Source organism: Nannobrachium achirus (genome assembly GCF_963921795.1).
Source record: "Nannobrachium achirus genome assembly, chromosome: 23".
Classification (NCBI taxonomy): domain Eukaryota; kingdom Metazoa; phylum Chordata; class Actinopteri; order Myctophiformes; family Myctophidae; genus Nannobrachium; species Nannobrachium achirus.
In genome coordinates, this window is record NC_137830.1 from 26,056,979 (window position 1) to 26,082,232 (window position 25,254).

At 42.9% G+C, this 25,254-nt stretch overlaps 1 protein-coding gene across 1 annotated transcript in view; it reads left to right on the plus strand.

Annotated features, from left to right (window-relative positions):
* The window catches only part of LOC308308839 (thyrotropin-releasing hormone-degrading ectoenzyme-like), a gene marked incomplete at both ends in the record, with an annotated part of 249,634 nt that overhangs the window by 139,100 nt on the left and 85,280 nt on the right, over positions 1–25,254 (plus strand). The window contains one exon of the mRNA XM_080754291.1: positions 2,711–2,877. Within this exon, the coding sequence (XP_080610417.1) occupies positions 2,711–2,877 (167 nt within the window). The remainder of the gene's footprint in view (positions 1–2,710; positions 2,878–25,254) is intronic.

Genomic DNA, 25,254 nt, shown 5'->3' on the forward strand with positions numbered 1-25,254 from the left:
GAGAGCTGTGTCCGTGTGCTCTGTAGTAAGTCGGATTCTTTTCCGGTGGGGCTTGTCACCTATTCTGTTTGTGATATTCGTGGACAGGATCTTGAAGCAAAGTTGTGGTGGAGAAGGTGTAAGGTTCGGTGAGCTAAGGTTGCTTCACTGCCTTTTGCGGATGATGTGGTCATGATGGCACCATCGGTCCAAGACCTTCAGCCCTCACTGGATCGGTTTGTAGAGTGTGCAGCGGCTGCGATGAGGATCAGCATCTCTAAATCTGAGGCCGTGGTTCTCAGCAGGAAACTGATGGATTGTGCAGTCCATGGAATGAGACTTTAACTCAGGTGACAGAGTTTAAGTATCTCAAACAGAGGAAGGGGGAGACACAGAGAAGGAGATCAGCCGGAGAATCAGAGCAGCAGGAGCGGTATTGCAGTCGCACTGTTGTTATGAAAAGAAGGCAAAGCTCTCTGTCTACCGAGCAATCTTCGTTCCTACTCCCTTAGAGATAGGTAGAGCCGTTCAGTCACCCGAGAGAGACTTGGAGTAGAACCACTGCTCCTTCACTTGGAAAGGAGCTAGCTAAGGTGGTTCGAGCATCTAGTACGGATGTCTCCCGATTGTCCTCTACGCATGTCCCACTGGGAGGAGACACCGTGGCAGACCAAAGACCAGATGGAGGAAGTACATCTCCACACTGGCCGAGGAATGCCTCGGGATCCCCCCGGAGGACGTGGATGAGGTTGCTCAGGAGAGGGAAGACTGTAAATTTATGTTGGAACTGTGACCCCCGCGACCCGATTCCGGATAAGCAGTTTTTAGATGAATTGTTTGGCGCTTCTCCATTTGAATTACATTTTGCTCAGTTGTGGTTAGGGATGGGTATCGTCTGCAATACTTTTAATGGTATCGATCGCATGACGTCGATACTATCGAGTATCGGTTCACGTAAAAATGAATGATACCTCGTTTCGATACTCTAGAACCCACCCCTGGCCGGTCGCATCCTTTTTAAGCAAGTTCGTTTCACCAGCCACTGTCTGCCAGCGAGAGCCTGCCTGTGTGTGTCTGTGACTCCATGCTGCACATTTATGTGCTGTGAGGTAGCGCGTTAATGTTCCACATGGAGGTGCTTTCAACAGCAAGGTTCAAGTGAGGTTTAAGAGTAATAAAGAGAATCAATGTTTTATTGTCACTACTCACTACTCTACAGGGACTAGAAGCAAAATGCAATGTTGTGATCGAGGTGATAATAATAAGAAAAACTAAGATATGGTAGGATAATAATAATAATAATACAACTTCAACAGTATCAATAGCCTATCTGTAAATAGTATGTGTATATTCTATTGTAGACAAACAATAGAATTAATTATACAATAGCAGCCATAACAGTAATAGTAGCCACATCAACTACTCTACTACTAGGCCTATTTGACATGAAAATGGCTGAATAGCTGGCTTAATAACATGTTTTGGTGTGTAAAATAGCCCATAGAAAAAGGCAAATAATAATTATAATAATAATAAATAAAAAGTATCGAAAATGGTATTGTATCGATTCCCAGGTATCGAAAAAGGTATCGTATCGATTCAAAGGTGAACGATACCCATCCGTAGTTGTGGTTGACCAATCAGAGCCCACTATTTAAAGTGGGGCCTTTTTTTGTATTTATTTATTTTCTGTGACGTTTGAATCTGTTTGTAACCACCCTGTGGAAATGATCCTTCCACACTGAAGTTCCAGACTAATATAGTATGCAGTGAAATTAGTATACCTATAAAAGTCTGTTTTTGTAATTTAGGCACAAGTTAATTGTTAACCTACATAAATATAATAATATAGCTTCGTCAGAGAGAGAGAGAAAGAGGGAGAGAGAGGGGGGGCAGAGCAGTGACACATGAGATGAGAAATGAAAGAGAGATGTCATAATGAAGAAGAAAGTCTCTTCAAACCCTGCTAATGAGAGAGAGAGAGAGAGAGAGAGAGAGAGGAGAGAGTGAGTTGAAATGTGTGTTGACGGGAGAACAACAGGAACAGAGTGAGAATGAGAGAGAGGAAGCTGTAATTATTAACTGCAGGAAGGAACTGAGAGAGGAAAATACTATAAATAGAGAGCAAGAGAGGAGAGACAGAGTGGACCTCTCTCTCTCTCTCTCTCTCTCTCTCTCTCTCTCTCTCTCTCTCTCTCTCTCCCCTCCCTGTGTCCCTCTCTGGTCCTTTAGATCTACAGACAACATGAGTCACACTTTTATACAAAAACTGCTCATTAAGCCAGTTGTCCTCAACCTTCCCTGGATGGGGTTCACTTGAAATCCTCGACAGGCGTTTGCGGCCCACCTATCGGAGCTCACATAGTACTTATCGGTATCACACTCACACAATGAAAACTAATTTCCAAAGGTTCTGAAGGAAAAAGGTCCATGATATAAAAAAAATATATATACAGTATATATTTGTTTTAGAATCGTGGTGTGTGTGTGTGTGTGTGTGTGTGTGTGTGTGTGTGTGTGTGTGTGTGTGTGTGTGTGTGTGTGTGTGTGTGTGTGTGTGTGTGTGTGTGTGTGTGTGTGTGTGTGTGCACATGCATGCTGCGTGCGTGTGTGTGTGTTCACTCTCAACCTCTAAATGTTTTTGCTTAAACAAACCACAATCCTTATTTCTCTCTCTGCTTGTCTCTCTTCATCTCTATCTGTCTGTCTGTCTGTCTGTCTGTCTGTCCAGGCGTTGCGCTCAGAGGGGCGGGACATCGACATCAGTGAGGTGATGGATAAGTGGACTCGACAAATGGGATACCCCGTTGTCACCATCAGCAAGAACGAATCCACCAATCAAGTCACTGTGAAACAGGAGCACTTCCTGTATGGACAGGAAGCTCGGAGCGACAACAGGTAAATGAGCAATCTTGATGTCGCTGGTTGTTTTCTAGCATAACATCTAAAAATGACATAAAATGAAAAGGTGGGTTGAAACAAACATTTACATTTTCCTTTTTTTTTTTTTTTTTTTTTTAAATAGTTTTGGACATATTTTCAACCCGACAGTGATGGACAGAATATGAATATGTGTTTGTATAAGAATAGCAAACAGATAGATTAAACTCCAACAATAGCCTACCCTACATTATAGTACTAACAAATACAGTACAATCACTGCCTGATTATTGTAATACAGTGCATTGTGTCACTTCTTTCTGAAACAATTGCCCACAACTTAGAACACAAAAGGGCAGCAGGTCACCTGACAACAGATAACTGGCAACAATTGCAGTTTGAATTCTCCTTACAAGGAAACTTAATTTATGTATGTTTTCATTGACTGACTGACTTACTTACTTACTAACCTATTGACCTACTTACTTACTTATTGACTTATTGACTTATTGACTTGTTGACTTACTTACTTACTTACTTACTTACTTACTTACTTACTTACTGCAAAGGTGACTGGCCTGCAGAAGTTTTACCAGAGCCCTGCTAGTCGTGTATACCAGTTAAAGCAGGGGTCTTCAACAGGGGGTCCCGGACCCCTAGGGGGTCCCATATACTGTTTGTGTTACTTGAACCCTATCTTCTCTATTCTGAGGAGATCTCTGATTTCGGCAGAGAGGTTTGGTGCAGCAGGAAAAAAGAGCAGACCAAGTACAGAGCCAAGCTTGAAAATACAGATTAAAGGGAAACTAGGTAACTTTAAGACTATTTTTACTATATGTGTGTATATACAATTTTATCAGCCATTTCCCTTTATCAGTCTCTATATTATTGTGCTGGGGTGTTTCCTTGCAGAAAGACATCCCCTGGCTGTATTTTGGAGCTGTTCCACTGTTTATATTGACATTCATCCCTTGGAGGGACGTTTTTGTCAGGGGTAGCTGGCCAGAGCTCTTATTTGCTCCCTTACTGAGGTAATTGATCGGGCCATAAATGTGTCAAGTGCTCGTTAGTGATCTCTATTATCTAAGAAAGCATCAAAGACAACTACCTGTTTGATGCCTGTCATAGAGGGAAGAGGAGAATGTGTTTGTATAAACACAGACCTAGTTCCCCTTTAAACATGAATCCAACACTGGTGATCTATAAAAGTGTAATCTGCACCACAATTGTATATTCTCTCTCTCTCTCTCTCTCTCTCTCTCTCTCTATATATATATATATATAGATATATATAGATATATATAGATATATATAGATATTAGTGTTGTCACGATACTGGATTTTCAACTTCGATACGATATTTAAAAAAATTTCGATACTCGATACCATTTTCGATACCACGCAACCACGGAGAATTTAGTGCAAAAATTTAAAGAAAAATACACAAATAAAAAAATGAACTATCAACTGTCTGGAAGAAATAATTACACTTTCTTTCACAGTAATATTTTTCTTTCACATTAACAGTGAGTGCATGGCATGCATTGTAATTGTAAAGTACCGTATTAGCCCGAATTTAGTACGACTCTGATTATAATACGACCCCTATTTTTCAATTATCATTTTGGGAAAAAATATGTTGAAGACAAAATATTATATATTATATTATATTAACTCATTGAGTGCCTATCCCGAATTAGTTCGGGATATATTATCGCATCCCAGAGTGCCTATCCCGAACTAGTTCGGGATATTAAAAAAAAAAAAAAAAATTGAAAAAAATTTTTTTGAATTTTTTTTTTTGGACCCCATCAAATCTAGTGAACATGATTTCAATCGCGATTTTGCATGTTCCACCCCCATACAACCCCATCTAACATACAGGGCAGCCATGTTTGTTTACATAACATGTAAAACATAATGGCGATTATCTCAAGAATGCCTGAACGGATTTCCAATCGGATTTTTTTGTTTGAAAGCTGTGAACAAACTGCACAAATCCACTACAATGCAATCCAGGATTGCATTGGATTTTTTAGAGCTCATTCTTCTCTGTTTTTTTCCCATGCATGAGGTGTGCAAGGTTTAATCATGGCTAAGTTGACGAAAATAAGGCTTCTAAAATGCTTGGTAGCCAATAGCTAACTTCAAGCTAACTTCATCCTCTTCCTGTACATGCACAAAGGAAAGTGTTCAGGCAAGTCATGGCTGCAGGGCTTCTGCATATACCAGCATATCTCTATGGGATTTTCTATGGCCACTGGGCGCCCTCTAGTGGTGAACTGGGTGGCACTAAATGAGTTAAGTTATTTATAAAGAAAAACGTTATTATTGTAAAATTATTATAGAAAAGCTTATACAGAGATAACATTCTGCTGTATTGTATTGCATTAACCATCAAAGTCAACTTCTATTCAAAAACAACATTCACAATTCAGACTGTGAAAAGCACAATAACAAACACTACATTTCCCATCAAGCTTTGCGGCCCGTTTCATCATTCAGATGCGACGGTCCATTGTAAACAACCATTGCAGCCAGCGTTATTGCGACCATACCAAAACCTCCACCGGCTGTCCGTGGGTGAGTGAGTGAGTGAGTCAGTCCGTCACACTTTTGCCCTGCTCATATCTCCACAACCGTTGCCCCCATCCATGCCAAATTTCTCATTTCTCACATGGCCCTATTCTAGCGCCACCTTCAGGCAGAGTTTTTAAAACACATTTTTGGACACTGCTCCTACAGTTTTTGCCCTAAAATGAATATCACTACACAGCATGTCTACACTCATGTCATCAACATGGATCAGGAAGATTTTGGAAAAACACATTTTTGCCCTATTTGTGGAGATAAGCCACCTACGGTCGCTTATCTCCCGATTAGGGAGTCTTACTGGTAGCCTAGGGCTAGGCTATTCAGTTGCTGTTGGGATTAAACTTCCACGCTAAAGATCACATGTGCGCCCGTCATCCACGCCGATGTTCGCGAGAACAACGCACACGCACGCGGCCCGGTAAGTCCAATGCCAAAGCCATCCGACTTTGCCAAACGGGAGGTGAAATGAGCCGAGGTCCAAAGTTCGCTGCGCATCAATCATGTAGTGTACGGTAGTGCCGCGCTGCGAGCTTGTAGGTCTGCTACTGCAGGAGCTCGCGGGGGCTGAGAGAGCCGCCACAGCTCGGGAACACTCCAGCTTGCATGACCGTACCGAACTGTAATACGTAGTATCGATACTACCGATACTACAGAAAAGTCGTATTGTACCGAATGGATTTTTTCAGTATCGATATTTATCGATATACCGATATTTTTGACAACACTAATATATATATATATATATATATATATATATATATATATATTAGTGCTGTGCGAGTTAACTAAATTAATCGCAATTAACTCATCATTATATGTTAATAGCGATTAATTATTTTAATCGCAATTAATCGCACAGTTATATACCAGTAAGACTCCCTAATCGGGAGATAAGCGACCGTAGGTGGCTTATCTCCACAAATAGGGCAAACATTTGTTTTTCCAAAATCTTCCTGATCCATGTTGATGACATGAGTGTAGACATGCTGTGTAGTGATATTCGTGATTTTAGGGCAAAAACTGTAGGAGCAGTGTCCAAAAATGTGTTTTAAAAATCGGCCTGAAGGTGGCGCTAGAATAGGGCCATGTGAGAAATGAGGGGTGGGGTGTCCGCGTTGCCTTGGCGGCCGAATAGGTACCGGCCCCGGCTCTCCCGGACGCTCCTAGCCCGAGTTACGGCATTTTATGTGTGCTGCAGTGGCAGGGGGTCCTCCACTGGGGGCGCCAGCACTTTTGCATCCGTTCTGGAGCACCAGGAGTCGGTGGTCCCCGGGAATTCACCGTCAGCAGCACCGTTGCGGTGGTCATTTGGTCATTTTTGCACATTTGGTCATTTTTTACATCTGGGGGTCCCCCAGGGACCTGGGGGTCCCTGGGGCTCCGGGGGTCCTTGGAGGTTGTAGTTTGGCAGTCAAGGAGTCTGTGTGCAAAATCTGGCATGGATGGGGTCAACGGTTGCGGAGATATGAGCAGGGCAAAAGTGTGACGTCTGACGTGTGACCACATTTGGTCATTTTTTACATCTGGGGGTCACTGACTGACCCACGGACAGCCTGTGGAGGTTTCTGTAGTAAATGCGACCTACGGTCGCAATTATAGCCATTTGGCCTTTGGACACTGTTTCTCAACATTATTATCTCAACTATTAAGGAGGTCTCCAGATGATTAGCTTAATGTGCAATATTGTTTTCTCACTCAACTGTAAACAAAGCAACATACATATGCTAGGTATCTGCACAATTATAAAGTGACAATTTCATTATTTTATTAATATCTCTAATTGTCTCACACGTATTTAACTAAAATGGTCCAACATTGGCTACAATATTGGCTATTTTGGCTACAAGGTCCATCCCTGTTGATATAAAATATAATTAAAGCATAAAGGTGGACACAACAGTAATCAGACCAGTAAGACTCCCTAATCGGGAGATAAGCGACCGTTGGTCGCTTATCTCCACAAATATCACAACCTCCACCTCTCACGTCATACGGGTAGCCATAGTTACACCTGGAATGTTGAATCTCCATATATGGAGATAACCTACGCATCACACAAAGTCTGACCTCACCAGCCCATACTTGGGCGTGGACGACTTATATCTCCATATACGGAGATGGCCATATATGGAGATACGATGACATCACAGAGTCCACAGCTGATGATGTGGCGTGATGTCATACAATAAACAAACAAGCCCTATATACTGATGCGATACGATGACATCACAGAGTCCACAGCTGATGATGTGGCGTGATGTCATACAATAAACAAACAAGCCCTATATACTGATGCGGAGATATGAGCAGGGCAAAGGTGTGACGTGTGACCGACCGACGGACGGACGGCCGGTGGAGGTTTTCATAGTAAACTGCTCCCTGACGGTCGCAATTAAGTAAATTAAGCATATCCTTGTACCCATCAGCTGCAGTCTGTTTAATGCAATATCATTATGATGTATTTGGGTTCTTAATTGATTTTGAATTAAAGAGTTTTCGCATAAAGCCAGCATATTTTTCCACTCCCAAATTAATAGGGCCACGAAAGACTTGAAAGATATCCCTCTAAGTTACATTGTGAACTGATAAAAGCTGATGACTTATTTGCGATTAATCGCGTGATTAACTAGAAAAATCATGCGATTAATCGCGATTAAAATATTAAATCGTTGGATCACACACACACACACACACACACACACACACACACACACACACACACACACACACACACACACACACACACACACACACACACACACACACATATATATATATATATATATATATTTATATTTATATTTATATATATATTATTCGTGTCTTGTCAGTCGACCTGGCGCCATTTCGTGTTTCAATGGGAAATCCGAAATGCTGCCTGACAGCCGCTTTATAAGTCTCCTATATGTCTGCATTTTCACCCGCTTCTTCCACTATAGCCTTTGATGAACGCGCACGCCCATAGACAACAGTCAAACGTAGCCCCAGAGTATCAAGATCCAATACACAAGCACACAGCGTTGCTGCCATTCAACTACTGAAGTCTGAACTTTGCTTGAACTGTGCTGTTCAAACAAAGCCCACCGCTAGGCCGAAAGCTTGGCGCTTGACCGGAGATCATGTTTTCCTTGTGATGATGGTTTATGCCTGGGGTCTTTTCTGGCCAAGGACCCCTTTGTTGAGAGATGAAGCAGGGACCCCCACAACCTTTTCATAGATTCCATAGTTTCATTGTTTGACAGCACAATCATCAGTTTATTTTGGATTCATGTTAATGTGGGTTTTCAGATATTTAACCGTTTGAATCGTCAATACTTAATAAACTTGACCTTTCACTTTGTACTTAGTCTGCTCTTTTCCCCCTACAAAGCTCTTTGCCGAATGCCGATTTACAATCTCACAACGCCTTGCAGGTCTGCTATTTTTGGCCAAAGTTCTCCGAATATGGATGCTAGGGTTCAGGTGGTTAATATAAAAAAGGGAAAAAAATATTTATTATCACAAAAAGATTTGGAGGACCCCCTGTAGTAACTCTGAGGACCCCCTGTTGAAGACCCCTGGTTTATGCAGTGCATAAACCACAAACCCTCGACCGGCAACTTCCGCTCTTTAAACACTGACATCCCCAAAGCCCCCAACGCCAACCTACGTGCCATGGACGACCGGGCCTTCTGCTCGGCCGCTGCCGAACTGTGCAACGCCCTCGCATCACAGTCGTTTGACTCTTTTACAGTTTTTCATGTTTGTTAACAAACGTTTCTCAATACAATAACGGCTTTCTCAAAACTGCACACACAAAACAGAAAATCGTACACACAAAATGCAAAACCTGACACTCCCTTCACAAGATGACTCTTCGCCGTCAAATATCTTAACTGTGTTCACAAAATGGAACTCCTGTTTTCATTTGGTACACACATACCATTCATTGAGTACACACAACTAAGCATTTGCTGCATACTACCAAGCATTTACAACACACTGAAGTGCAAAATTTAAAACACAATCATAGAAATGGAACACACATGTGAATGACAATGACTATGGAGAATGAGTTATTTCTCCTAGGCCTACTTTTTTCATAGAAAAACCAAACCGCAGACAAATATGCAGCCAAAAAAAGTTTTATTTTGGCACATGATTGTCGCCACAAGCCCCTTCCATGTCCTGGAGCAGCACCCGGCTATGTGGGTTCCGTTCATAAACCTTCCACCTCCAAGCTGAAAAGAACTCCTCAATTGGATTTAGGAAAGGAGAATAAGGTGGAAGGTACAGAACGGAAAAATGTGGGTGGTCCTGGAACCACTTACGCACTTGAATAGCCCAGTGGAAGCAGTGGCCCGAATCTCATTAGATATACACACATTTTAGTTGATGCTTAGAGATGTGTGTGCAACAACTGAACATTGTGTGTAGTGTTTAGACAAAAAGGTGACGTGTAATTGACATCAGACCTGAATATGTAGAGATTTGAATATTTTTGTGTTGATACTGACAGGTTGATACTTTGAGATTTTTCGTGAGAAGTGTGTGCAACAACTGAGGTGATGTGTAATTGACATCAGAGTGTAAAGAAGGAAAATCAGAGTCTAATGCAGAAATGGGAGTGTGAAGTAGTGCCAAATCAGGTCGAGCGATAGGTACATGAAGTTAAGGTTGTGCAAATTGTGCTGAATTTTACATTTTTGTGTGTTAACAATCGTGAAAAACAGTAAGAGAGGACTAAAGACCTAGGTTTTTAACGAAGCATTTCTTAGATGTTTTTAGTGTTGTGATGATTCTCTTTATGCATTTGCTTATTGTAGCACTTTGAGATTTTTACAAATGTAAAGTGCATTACAAATGAAATCCATTATTATTATTATGCCCTGATATTGCGATACAGTTTTGTCACGACAATATATGATCGCCAAGTTTTAATATTACGACATGCACGATATATCATGACACCATTTATATTTGAAGGGTGTTTTTATTCTACCAAGTGCTTGGAGAGGTTAATCAGGCATGGGGTATATTAAGCTCTCAGAAGAGCTCAAATCAAGCCTTGTTGGTTTTGTGCAGACTGCCATGAAGGTCACAGAGAAGAGGGAACAGCCGTCTCTGGTGTGCTGTGAGAATTGAACACAGCGAGTCCTGTTTGACCCGTTCTCTCACCTCCACTCCAGCTCCACATTCTAGCCTCTGGCGCTCCACACAGAGAACCAGAGCAGAGACTATGTTGGAGAAAAAGTAATAATGTTTAACATCTTAAACATTGGAGTCTAGATCAAACAACCTTTTATGCATGCATACATACATTCATTCAAGATGTATTTATTCTCGAAATTCTCGAGTCGTTAAACTCATTTGCAGTGTCGTCGAGTAGTACAGTACAAAAGCAATTGTGTCCCAATCTCACTGAGAGCCAGTCATCTCGGAAAGTACAGCTTTAGACAGGGACTGAAAATACCTTTTTTTTTTTTTTCTCACTAAAATGTGATAAAGCCACTAAAGCATTTCATAAATTTCAGGCTACATTTCACTTAAACGCCAGAGCTTAACTCTGCATGTAAATAAGACTTTTTTTAATTAATGTGAGAGATCGTCAGGTCATTTGCAGGTTAGAAATTTATTTAGAACTTGAATATCTCAAAAGTAGTATTTCAGCATGGCATCATTCTATAAGCCATATCTTCAAAACTGTTGGGTCAATCTCCACAACCAATATATCATTTTGTAGCTATGATCCCCAGCTTTCAAATGAAATGAAAAAATGAAAATGAATAAAAATCCAATGACTGGCTCCCAGCCAAAATGGGACACAATTTAACATCAACAACATCACTCACATGCATACATACAGTACATACTGTACATACTGTACATACATACATACATACATTATACTCACATTTAATGTGATGTGATGTGTTTGAGCTGTGCAAAAAAATGAAAGAGAGAGACAGACAGAGAATCCGTTTCCCAGCTGAACTAAGTTGTTGCAGCCTGAGAGGTCTTAGCTAGATCGCAGTGACTGTGTGTGTGTGTGTGTGCGTGCGTGCGTGCGTGTGTGACAGAGAGCTGTTCCATAATTCATGTCCCCATCACAGTTTAAACCATGCAAAGCAGCCAGCAGCACATGCTTGCACGCACGCACACACACACACACACACACACACATACACACACACGCACGCGCACACGCGCACATACACGCACACGCACACGCACACACTCACACGCACACACACACAGGCACACGCTCACACACAGTACCAAGGCACTTCAGGTGAACACATAACACATATAAGAATATGCAAAAAATAAAGTGTGTGTGTGTATATACAGTATAATCATATATATATACTGTATATGTATAATCATATATATATATTTCCACAGCATCAAAGGTTTTATGATCATTAGAGAGATATAAATATTTTAGTAAATCTCTATGGAAAGATTAATGGACGATTATTTAGTGGCACCAGTAAACCACGGCCACTGCTACGCCCTGTATAGTCAGATGTTCCAATCTTCCTCAGAGTCATGACATCGAAACATCAGTCAACCGTTTCTATACCAGTAAGACTCCCTAATCGGGAGATAAGCGACCGTAGGTGGCTTATCTCCACAAATAGGGCAAAAATTTGTTTTTCCAAAATCTTCCTGATCCATGTTGATGACATGAGTGTAGACATGCTGTGTAGTGATATTCGTGATTTTAGGGCAAAAACTGTAGGAGCAGTGTCCAAAAATGTGTTTTAAAAATCGGCCTGAAGGTGGCGCTAGAATAGGGCCATGTGAGAAATGAGGGGTGGGGTCTCCGCGTTGCCTTGGCGGACGAATAGGTACCGGCCCCGGCTCTCCCGGACGCTCCTAGCCCGAGTTACGGCATTTTATGTGCGCTGCAGTGGCAGGGGGTCCTCCACTGGGGGCGCCACCACTTTTGCATCCGTTCTGGAGCACCAGGAGTCGGTGGTCCCCGGGAATTCCCCGTGAGCAGCCCCGTTGGGGTGGTCATTTGGTCATTTTTGCACATTTGGTCATTTTTTACATCTGGGGGTCCCCCAGGGACCTGGGGCTCCGGGGGTCCTTGGAGGTTGTAGTTTGGCAGTCAAGGAGTGTGTGTGCAAAATTTGGTATGGATGGGGGCAACGGTTGTGGAGATATGAGCAGGGCAAAAGTGTGACGGACTCACTCACTCACTGACTGACAGACAGACAGACAGCCGGTGGAGGTTTTGGTAGTAAATGCGACCTACGGTCGCAACAATACTAGCGCCTTAAATAAAAATCAAACCTCGGTTCGAAGTGGAGCGGTGAATCTGAGCAGCTATACCCTTTGTGTGTTGCTAAATGCCTAAACTGTAAACTGTAAACTGTGCCTGTGAGTGAGTGGTGAGTGTGCCTGGCCTGCACAAAACAGCGCCCCTCCTTTAACTAGTGTGTTGTGTGTGGCCACTCAAGGTATTGCCAGGCTACGGACACGGCCAGCCACCCAGCCACCCACCCACCCACCCAGGGACATACCCACGGACATACCTGTCTATTGGGAGCGCTTTCACCGCTCCAAAAAGGCTTACATGTCCGAGCTGCTCCAGTGCCCTCTCCTCCTTGCATCTATATTATTAACCAATTGAACACCAGCATCCATTTTCTGGGGGGAAGATGTACTGTATATATTTATACAAATGAAAAAGGAAACAAACACACACAAAAAAAAAAACAAGATAATGTACTAGTACTAGTTTGGGTCCTGGACAAACGACGTATTGCGAGCTTGTAGATCAGCTATTTTCACTACTAATAAATCATATTTTTTTATTTATGGAATTTCTTAGATTTGTTTATTTGTTTGTTTAAAATGTATAAAGGTTTTAATTAGTAAATAAGAAATATTTTGAAAAAACAAAAAAAAAAGAATATATATATATATATATATATATATATATATATGTGACCGCCCTGTCGCAGTTAGTATGAAAACTGTCCGTCACGCTCATGTGTCCGTCACGCTCATGTCACGCTAATTCACAACATTTTGTTACCGACTTCAGTTCCTCCCTCCAATTCCATCCATGAAGGCAGGTCACAAAAAAGTATTTGTGACTGCAGGTCTCACAGTTATTGTGAAAACCTGCAGCAATTGTGTCACACGTTAGTCTTGCCTGTCACACTGCCTGTAATGCTTGCCTGTAACGCCACACACACACACACACACACACACACACACACACACACACACACACACACACACACACACACACACACACACACACACACACACACACACACACACACACACACACATTTTAACCATTTATTTATGTCCACACAAAGGAGATGCATACAAGGACACAAATAATATAGGTGCAGTAGAGTTGCATTTACAAAATCATGGCATATGTCTTCATGATACAATAGCAAGTCACTTGGTACTCTACGGGTATAAGTAGCAGCGTCTCCGCCATATGTGGCAGCTGCCGATTATAGCGGAGACGGCACAATACTTTGCCAGCCTTTTTGCCTCTTTTTTGGGCATCCCAAGTTGTTGAAGCCCTCTAACAACCAGTCTGTGGGTTTGTCCTAGGCTGCCAAATATGAAAACAAATAGTCTGCACCTGTAGCCCAGCTCTGAGATGGTATGTAGAAGTGGTTGGTATTTAATGACCTTGGTCATGAAAGCTTCCTCTAGGCTAGGGTCAAAGGTGCAGGCCATCTCTAATACAGTCACTTCCCTGGACTCTTCATCAACCACAACAACATCTGGTGTATTAGCTGTCAAAGATATAAATATCACACACACACACAGACGCACGCACGCACGCACGCACGCACGCACGCACGCACGCACGCACGCACACACACACACACACACACACACACACACACACTCTGTCTCATTTGCGCTGCTCCACTGCACTGGATTGCACTCATTTGCGACCCCTGCCTGGGTCCTGAGTCAATACAGCCCGAGTCTCTGTGTATGTGTGTGTGTATTGCCAGATTTACACTGATTTTTTTTAAAATTATGTTGTTTCTCCGCGATCTGCGGTCACTTCTCGCCCTTAAGGCGTTTTACTTGTAAGTAATACATTTGGTTACACTCACTCACATGGGTCTGTGGCGCGTCGCTGATTGGCTTTAACACGCTGTTTAACCGAACGCTGCTCAGTCAGCTGCTTTTCAGCGTGAACTGACGGTCGCTGCTCGGCCGTCTTACTTGTTTTAAATGTAGGAGAAAAAAAGAAAACTAATTTTACTAGAGTCGTGACCCATAAAAGTTGGTATGTGACCCACAAATGGGTCACGACCCATTGTTTAGGAACCACTGCTCTAGAATGTTCTTTGAGGAAACTTTCCCAGATCCGTGTTCTGGTTGCGGGCCTGTCCTGGCTTATCCAACATCTCAAAGTTTGGAAATCCTAATTGCCAACAAATTCTCAGAGTTATGCAGATGGTTAGACAATGCTGTAGGGAGCAGAGCATGTTCTCCATATTATCCCCTCCTATATCCAGCAGAGCCCACACATCTGTCCCGAAAGAATGCACACATTCTGGGGGGAAGGAGAGACGTGTTGCATGGGAGTGTCTGGACAGAAATGGAATAATTACTGTGGCTGACCTCGTTGGATAAGAACTCTTTAAGTTTGGAGATGTCAAATCACCTGAATGTTTTTGTCAAGCTGATAAAACTGACATACATACAGTAGTTATGAAGCAAATATTTATAGAAACGCTACTCTGAAGGCTAGTCGTTCCTCTTCTATTCGTATGTAGTCCCAGCAAGCATGGTCAGGACCTGGACCAATCAGTGACGTCTCGATTGGGGCCAGATCACAGCCCATATGGGGATGATCTTGATGTCATTACCAGGACGTCATATGGACTTTTTTGTTTGACAGGATTTATGTTGGTTGAAATCAGGTGATATTCTAGGCCAGATAAATATCATAACTAGTTAGTTATGTCCCAGAATATAACCTTATATGCGCATATTTCAACTAACATTACAAACAATAATATTCCTGTCAAACAAAAAAGTCCATATGACGTCCTGGTAATGGCGTCAACATCATCCCCATATGGGCTGTGATCTGGCCCCAATTGAGACGTCACTGATTGCTCCAGGTCCTGATGTGCTTGCAGGGGTAGGTCGGAGAGGCTAAGTGTTGGTATCAGCCAGAGACCGGAAGTCTATCCCCATTGCTGAGGTGGAGCCAGGGCCGGTTCTGACCCAACTGATGCTCCAGGCAAGCTTTCTCGAGCCGCCCGAGAATATTATTATACATTTTTTTTACTTTTTTTTTTGGTTGACACATTGCCGCCTCTGCTAACTGTCGCCCTATAGGCAATTGCCTGGTTAGCACTGTATGGACACACCAGCCCTGGGTGGAGCACAACACCTACTGTACCATCAACTCCCACTACTTACCCCACGACTTGCCACACCCAAGCCGTGCTACTCAAACACTGAGTTGGCCCATGATCTTCTGGTTGAACGGCAAGTGCTCCTGTTTCTCGAAAACATTGAGGCGAGACCTATTTTGGGTCACCGACATATTCTCGCTCTCAAGTGGTAACGGACCGTAGTATACCCACGTCATCTTACGACTTCACAATCTTTTTGGAGTTTGGGGCAGAGGTTCCTCCTTGGAACTTCCTACTGGAAGTGTACATGCAAAGTTGAATGCCCATCGGTGAAACGGTGCCAAAAATTAACAGCTCAGAGACACACACGCACACACACACACACACACACACACACACACACACACACACACACACACACACACACACACACACACACACAGACACACACACACACATAGACAGGAGCAAAAACATACCCTGCGGTAGCCTTTATCCTTGCAGCCTGGCAATAATGTATTTTTGTACACATGGGTCCTGGAGAGACTACAATTCCTCCTTTGTGCCTTGAGCTGAAAAAGTTTGGGAAAGCCAGCGGGCTCTGCTCCTGTTTCACAGCGGCATCATCACAACACTGGCATGTTCTGATTGAGCATCGCGTTTCAATGCACTTAAGCCCCCCCTGTGCTCTTAAGCGCCTCCAAATGATTGAGAATGCCACAGCAAGCTTGGTCTTCAACCAGCCAAAATGTTCAAGTCTCCCTCGAGTCCCCCCCCTTCTCGGTTTGTTCCATTATTTGGCTCCCAGTTGCTGCCTGCACAGAGTAACAAACACTGATATTGGCCCACAAAGCAACCAAAGGTATGGTACCTCCATACCTTCAAAGCCTGATCCAACCCCCTCCCACTCAATTCAATTCAATTCAATTCAAAGGATCTTTATTGGCATGAGAAAACATATGTTTACATTGCCATAGCAAGTGTTGCAAGTAAAATAAAAACAGTTGAAAATGGGGAACATATATATACAGTTGGAGGGAGTACAGCATTGTTGCGACCGTAGGTCGCATTTACTATCAAACCCTGCACAAAGTGTAAGTAACTCCGTCCGTCCCTCCGTCTGTCTGTCAGTCTGTCTGTCACACCTCACACGTCACACTTTTTCCCTGCTTATATCTCCGCAACCGTTGCCCCGATCCATGCCAAATTTTGCACACACGTTCCTTGGCTGCCAAACTACAACCTCCAAGGACCCCCGGAGCTCCAGGGACCCCCAGGTCCCTGGGGGACCCCCAGATGTAAAAAATGACCAAATGCGCAAACATGACCAAATGACCACCCCAACGGGGCTGCTCACGGGGAATTCCCGGGGACCACCGACTCCTGGTGCTCCAGAACGGATGCAAAAGTGGTGGCGCCCCCAGTGGACGACCCCCTACACTGCAGCTCACATAAAATGCCGTAACTCCGCCTAGGAGCGACCGGGACAGCCGGGGCCGGTACCTATTCGTCCGCCTTGCCGGCGCGGAGACCCCACCCCTCATTTCTCACATGGCCCTCTTCTAGCGCCACCATGAGGCCCATTCTTGCAAAACACATTTTTGGACACTGCTCCTACAATTTTTGCCCTAAAATCACGCAAATCGGTACACAGTATGTCTACACTCATCCCATCAACATGAATCTCTCCCATATAGCGCCACCTCCAGGCCGATTTTTAAAAACACATTTTTGGACACTGGCACTGCTCCTACAGATTTTGCCCTAAAATCACTACACAGTATGTCTACACTCATGTCATCAACATGGATCAGGAAGATTTTGGCAAAACACATTTTTGCCCTATTTGTGGAGATAAGTGACCTACGGTCGCTTATCTCCCGATTAGGGAGTCTTACTGGTATATATATATATATATATATATATATATACACAGGGTACACTTTTGGAACAAATAGCAGCATTATTTTTTCTCAAAATGCATTTAAAGGTAGCAGCTCTGTTTCATACTGTACAGTATGTGCAGTAGGTCTAGATGTCAAACTATGGTTTGTAGTCCTTAGGGTGGTTGTTGTTTCTAGCCTTCTTTTGTCGCAACAGTTCACAAATCTTGCTGCTGTGTTCGCGCATTGTTGTATTTCCCACTCACTCAGGTCAGCTAACACAGGGATGCTGTCTGAACCTTCCCTAAAACAACTGGGACACCGCTCCACACGTCCCAGACTCTTCTCCCCTCTGGCTCCCAAACTGTGGAATAAACTCCCCATTAGCAGTTAGAACTGCAGACTCACTCCCAATCTTCCGCCATAATCTGAAGACTCCACCTTGCCTGTGGCACTTGAGCCAGCCTTGACGACCATGCAGTCTTATGCAAAGCTCAAAATATTATTTATTATGTATAATGTTATTTAGACATGATGCCAGCTCAATTTGTTCACCTGGCATCCTAGTTTTAATGTACAGATTATTTATTTATAATCTTTAGATATTTTACTGCTTAATCTGATGCTACTGTAGGTTATTGGTTTACCTATGATCCTTTTGTGCATTTGATGTATGTGTTGTTAACTTTACTGTGTAAGTCGCTCTGGATAAAAAGTGTCTGCACAATGCCTAAATTGTTAAATGAAAATCTATGGAGACGAGCGCCTCAACACTTTTTCTGGACACTTGAAAACAAAAAGTGGAGCTCCAAAATTCAGGGGGAAAAAATTAATATATATTCTATCCCCGTCTGTCTGTTTTTTCCCACCACATTAAAACCAGTTCAGTCAGATAACCTATGAATAGAAATAACCAATATTGAAAGAACCAATATAGAATGAAAGAACCAATATGATATTATTGTAACATTATTATTATAACACTAGAAGAAGGGCGGCAGAGCGTCTAGTCGGTGACCTGGCCATCTCGGGAACGATGTAAATAGGGAATGAATGCCCCGCCCTTTAATGCAAACCCCATTATACCTGTTGTCATAGGATCCGTTTTGACCATCTGTTTGCCTGTGTCCATTTATGCCCATATATGGAGATATCTGTCTGTCTACGTCCATTTTATGCCCATATATGGAGATCTCTGTAGGACCGTTTTGACTGTTTGCCTGTGTCCATTTATGCCCATATATGGAGATATCTGTATCTGTTTGTCTGCGTCCATTTTATGCCCATATATGGAGATCTTTGACCATTTGTTTGCCTGTGTCCATTCATGCCCATATATGGAGATATCTGTATCTGTCTGTCTGCATCCATTTTATGCCCATATATGGAGATCTATGCAGTCACAGTGCCGGTTCCGGAAAACCCTGATGTCAGACATCAGCTCTGCATACAGAGATTCTGAACCTTTCGCGCCGGTTCCAGAAAACCGTGTATCGGGTTGGGTCGAGGCCGGGCACTGCACTCCCTGCTGCGGCGGGGAACGCGCGTGCCGAAGTCTGTAGTCTTGAAATCTGAAATAGGGAATGAATGTCCCACCCTTTAATGCAAACCCCATTATACCTGTTGTCATAGGACCCGTTTTGACCATCTGTTTGCCTGTGTCCACTTATGCCCATATATGGAGATCTCTGCAGTGCAACACAGTGCCGGTTCCAGAAAACTCTGATGTCAGACATCAGCTCCGCATATGGGCGTCCATTTTATGCCCATATATGGAGATCTCTGTGAATGCCCTACCCTTTAATGCAAATCCCATTACCTGTTGTCATAAGACCTGTTTTGACCGTTTGCCTGTGTCCATTTATGCCCATATATGAACATCAGAACACGTCATACTGATGACATTCAATACGTGGTGAATGTGAAGCCGGTGGGACGAACGGTTACGCGGATTACATACACACACATACACAAATGCGAGACATACACTCACCTCGCAAGCTACGTATCATTTCATGCTTTTGTAATTTTTCTTTTTAGTTGCTCATCTGTTTTTATAAAAGATACTGTATGTTCCCAAGCGAATCTCTTAGTTAAACTAACATTGTTCGTGTGAAGCAGCATGTCTTTCCTTATCGTTTCAGTAGTTTCCAAAGGAACTTTATACCTATTAAAGTTTTAAACTGTAGCACAGTGGTTCCCAGACTTTTTAGCTCGAGACCAAAAATAGAAATGTGATGTCTCCCCAGGCCCCAAACTAGTGAAAACAGTTTGCATCATGTCAAAACAAAATGTAGGAAACAAAATATAAATGTATATTAAATAAAATAATAAAATAGGGTCAGTGACTCAAAAATGGGTCCCAAGTTAACCCAATGGTTGGGAAATACAGCTCTGGGAGTTGTAGACAGACAGACAGACAGCAAGTAAACAACATAATATACAATGCATCGACCATCCATCCTCAGTAATTTGGCAGCGGGGACAGCTCCGGTCGGGGTGCTCCTGCGCCTCACGCAGCTGCTCTCCCGCGACAGAATATAGCTGACAGGCACAGAGGCAAAGTAGAGGCAACCCATTGCTGGGTCACTCGCGGCTTGTTTGTAAACAACCTGCTCGTTTTAGCCGATAAATAGGTCATGTAGTTTCTCAATAGTTATTCATTTCACATCTACAGCTGCTAGTTCAAATGTTTGTTTTCATAATTTGCTCACTTCTCCATACAGACCGTTTCTTTAGCTCGAGTGTAGACGCACACACGTTCACACGCGGCGACAGGCTGTCACTCGTAACCTTGGACACCCCCCCCTTCTCCCCAATGTAGGCTTAATTTACATTTACCTCCCCTGAACCGTATGCATGAATTTAAACACCCAGACAGACTCTGCACTGTGCCAGCCAACCGCACAGTGTATGTGTTGACACTTCTGGTGTGAACTGGGCGTTATATGCTCTTCAATGTTATGTTTGTTGTGCCTTTTGTTAAATTCATCTTTATGAAAACAGAATTTCATATCACAACACTGCGCAATTATTTCTTGAGGTGATCTTTTGTAATTCAGTGAAACTATTCCAGTGCTTTCTGAAATGCATTACATTTCTCTGAAGCCAGACGTTGGGATATTATGCAGATTCATTCATTTCCCGACCACTCAACCCGATGTCATGTATAATTAAGCTGCGTTCATGCAAATCGCTGCTTTCTTTCCCCCTGGAGTTGTGGGTGTCATGGAATGTCACACTTTCTTAGATGATCGCCCCAAGCACAGACAAGCATACATGAGAATGCAAAGTGATTCATTCCACAAAGTGCTTATGGATGCAAACTATGATCATTGATGTTGTTGCAAAATTCCTCAGAACTGATAGGAACTTTTAAGCACTGGTAGAAGAAGTACAGTGTACTACAGTACATACTATACTACAGTATAGAAATACTATTGTGTAACAAGTAAAAGTCCTGTATTAAAAATGTTGCTTGAATAAAAGTGCAAACAAATTGGCATCAAAATATGCTTTATGCCCCAAAAGCAGAAATACTCATCACTTGGCAAAATCTTTCAAAAGTAGCCGATCTACAAGTTCACAATGTGTCACGGTGAACACATATTTTAATCTAAATCTACAAAGTAACTTGTAAATAGATTTGTCTAACCAGTAAGACGCATAGGGCGAGGTCACGCCATCTGTCTTGGCCATATGTGGATTCTGTCATCTGACATCATACATACAATCCCTTTTATGCCCATATATGGAGATCTCTTGTATGCCCATATATGGAGATCCCTGCTCTGAGTATCTGACATCACTGTGAAGTCACCTGTGATGTCACAGTGATGTGTCAGCCTTTTATGCCCATATGTGGAGATCCCTGCTCTAAGGATCTGACATCCCTGTGATGTCACATGTGATGTCACAGTGATGTGTCAGGGGAATCACAGTGTCAGGCGTTATAGACAGAGATACGGTCAAGCTGTGACGGTTCGTTTACTAAACTGCGACCTACGGTTGCAATGTTGGGGAATAAAAAGCTAAATATTTGCCTCTGAGGTGTAGTGGAGTACAAGTATAACGTATTGAAAATAATTACTTTCCCCCGCTGCTTTTAACAATTTAATGCCTCACGTTTGTATTACGTTTTAATATTGTTTTATTAGTTTGTGATTCAATTACATGGTAGTGTAGCAGTTCTTTTATTTATTTTTTTCTCTACCAAACATCAGCACTGTATATATTGGTACTGGTAGGATAAAGAGTCACACTGTATGTCAACATGTGTTTCTTCTATGTCTGTCTGTCTGTTTGCCTGTCTGTGTCTGTCTATTTTCTATGTTCTATGTTCACCTACTATCGCATGGCCAGAACAGGGACTATTCTAACATGCCTAGCTGTGGTTTACGGGGTGTGACGTTGGCGTAGTGGTTAGTGCATATGCCCTTCATACAGAGGTTAGAGTGATGGTTCAAACCCTGCCTAGGCTGACCTTAGAAAGGGGGAGAAGACGACAGCTGTGGTTTTCTCCTGCTGTTTTTCTTTTCTGTAATTCAATTAACCTATGTGAGCAAGATTGAGTCGGCTGTATCGATTGAACGGTGTTTTTTATATATTTTTGGTTGACTGCCCGGCCATAACTGCTAGTAACACCTGGATGAGACTCATCAGCCCCCGCACACAATGCACTGCAAGCCAGGAGAGTGTGGGGAAGGCTCTGCTACACCTGCTGTTAGCTTCACGTGGTGAAGCAATTAGTCCATGAGCTCAGTGGGAGCAGTTGATAAGGTCATGGCTCTACGTAGTGGGGAGGAGGGGGTACTGGGTGACACTGCCAGTGGTGGAAATAGTAAGTAAAATACCAGTAAGACTCCCTAATCGGGAGATCACAACCTCCACCTCTCACGTCATACGGGTAGCCATAGTTACACCTGGAATGTTGAATCTCCATATATGGAGATAACCTACGCATCACACAAAGTCTGACCTCACCAGCCCATACTTGGGCATGGACGACTTATATCTCCATATACGGAGATGGCCATATATGGAGATACGATGACATCACAGAGTCCACAGCTGATGATGTGGTGTCCGCTTATCTCCCGATTAGGGAGTCTTACTGGTATGACATCACGCCACATCATCGGCTGAGGACTGTGTGATGTCATCATATCTCCATATATGGAGACATAAGTTGCTCATGCCCAAATATGGGCTGGTGAGGTCAGACTTAGTGTGATGCGTAGGTTATCTCCATATATGGAGATTCAACTTCAATGAGTAACCATGGCAAACTGTCAACTGCCCGTATGTCTTGATAATTGGTAAAACAAACTTTTGGCCTATTTGTGGAGATAAGCGACCAACGGTCGCTTATCTCCCGATTAGGGAGTCTTACTGGTCTCCCGATTAGGGAGTCTTACTGGTAGGTCATATACGGAGATGGCCATATATGGAGATACGATGACATCACCGAGTCCACAGCTGATGATGTGGCGTGATGTCATACAATAAACAAACAAGCCCTATATACTGATGCGATACAATGACATCACAGAGTCCACAGCTGATGATGTAGCGTGATGTCATACAATAAACAAACAAGCCCTATATACTGATGCGGAGATATGAGCAGGGCAAAGGTGTGACGTGTGACGTGTGACCGACCGACGGACGGCCGGTGGAGGTTTTCATAGTAAACTGCTCCCTGACGGTCGCAATCAATTCTACAATGTCGAAATACTCTTGTCAGGGCACGGTCACACCGCAATTTTATCCTACCTATGGGGGCGGATTCTGCTAATGCATTTCAATAGAGCAAAGCATTTCATAGAGTATGCTGCCATTTGCGGATTTCTGTAAAAAAAACGCCCCATTCCCATTGAAATGCATTGGTAGAATCCGCCCTCATAGGTAGAATGAAACTGTGACCGTGCCCTTACAAGTAAAAGTCCGGAATTCAACATTTACTTACTAGAAAAAGTACAAAAGTATTAGCATCAAAACGTACTTGGGTACCCAAAGTCAAAAGTAGTCATTATGCAGAATGCCCCATTTAAAAAAGATCAACAAGCTCACAATGTGTCGCATCGCGAATTCGCGATGCATTGTGAGCGAAAATTTGATTAGACTGACACAAATTATGTCCATATATGGGCATTCCCAGATATGGGCTTAATATTGATGACATCAGGGATCTTGGCCATATATGGAGCATGTCATGAGTCGTGACACACGGACGGACGGACGGACGGACGGACGGACGGACAGACATGATCTGCAGGTTTTCACAAATAGAAAACACTGGTATCCTAGTACACTCAGCTCTATATTTTAACCTGGAAAAGTCAAATTACATGTTTACAGTCAGGCTTTAAATGCAGATGTATAATAAAAAAAACTAACAATTGACAGCATGTATAATTCAATGACATGGAAAAAATATATTTTTTATAATCGAATCAATCGACCAGTCTGATTAACACGGTACGCTAGCTGACACAAGTCAAACCTCGACCGAGCCTAGGGAGGGCTGTCCGCTTTGTTTGCCGAGTGAATATAGCCTAAGTGGACAACTTATTTTCTTCAGCGTTCTAGGTTGGCGCTGGGGTTATTTAGCCTGGTTAGGTGTATGGTTTTATGTGGGTCCCTCGTGGATTGTTTGCATTTGGTTTCCGAGATAGATTTGTTCTGACACTTTTAAATGTGATTTCTGGGGTTTATTTGGCTGACTGGGAAAAATCAATCCGTGGGACATTGGCTGTGTAGCGGTGCAGGTAATGAGGTGACTGATTGCACCTCCTAAAAAAATAAAACACCCTTTTTACAGGCTTTTAGTCCCTTAAGCCTGGTCTATGCTTTAGTTGCGTGGCGGTGTGGCACACAACGAAAACAGCAGATATACAAGCTGACAATGTGCCGCCGCTGCAGCGCGTTGTGAGCTTGTACATCTGCTGTTTCCGGTGTGCCACACATGGTGGGGTGCTGTGTGTGCAGGAGGAGAAGGGGGAATTTGTACTTTTTCTTTCTCAGTTCCTTCTGCAGATTATATTTGCCTTTGTTTAATGGGTTTCTCCTTTGTAGCAATTGATCAGTGTAGGTTTTTTTGTTTGTTTTTCTGTTTTGTTTTTGTGATGTATTATTTCTGAGCGCCTTCAATAGAGCCGAGGTCATTAATAGTTTTAGTTAAGTTGTTTCTCTTTTTTGTTATTTTTACACTCCAATGTGTGTGGTTATGCCAATTCGTTGCCACCGTTTGCCACTGCTGCTGTACTATACTGGCTCACCTGCCAGTGAGGAGCCCCCACCGGGAGGACCTACTGTAGCTTCTCCCCCGTTCAACATTCCCCACTGACAGGCTGCGTCTCCAAGACCATGATAATAATAATAATAAACTTTATAAACTTTATAGACACACATAGACATGAAAGGGGGCTGCCCTTTCAAGTGCCCTCTCTAGACCATGAATGCAGTTTTTACTATGGTGAAAGAAATGCAAATGCCCCTCTTTCCATGCCATACCCGGCAGCATTCAAGAGAATTGCCTTGTCCAAACTCTCCTGAACTTG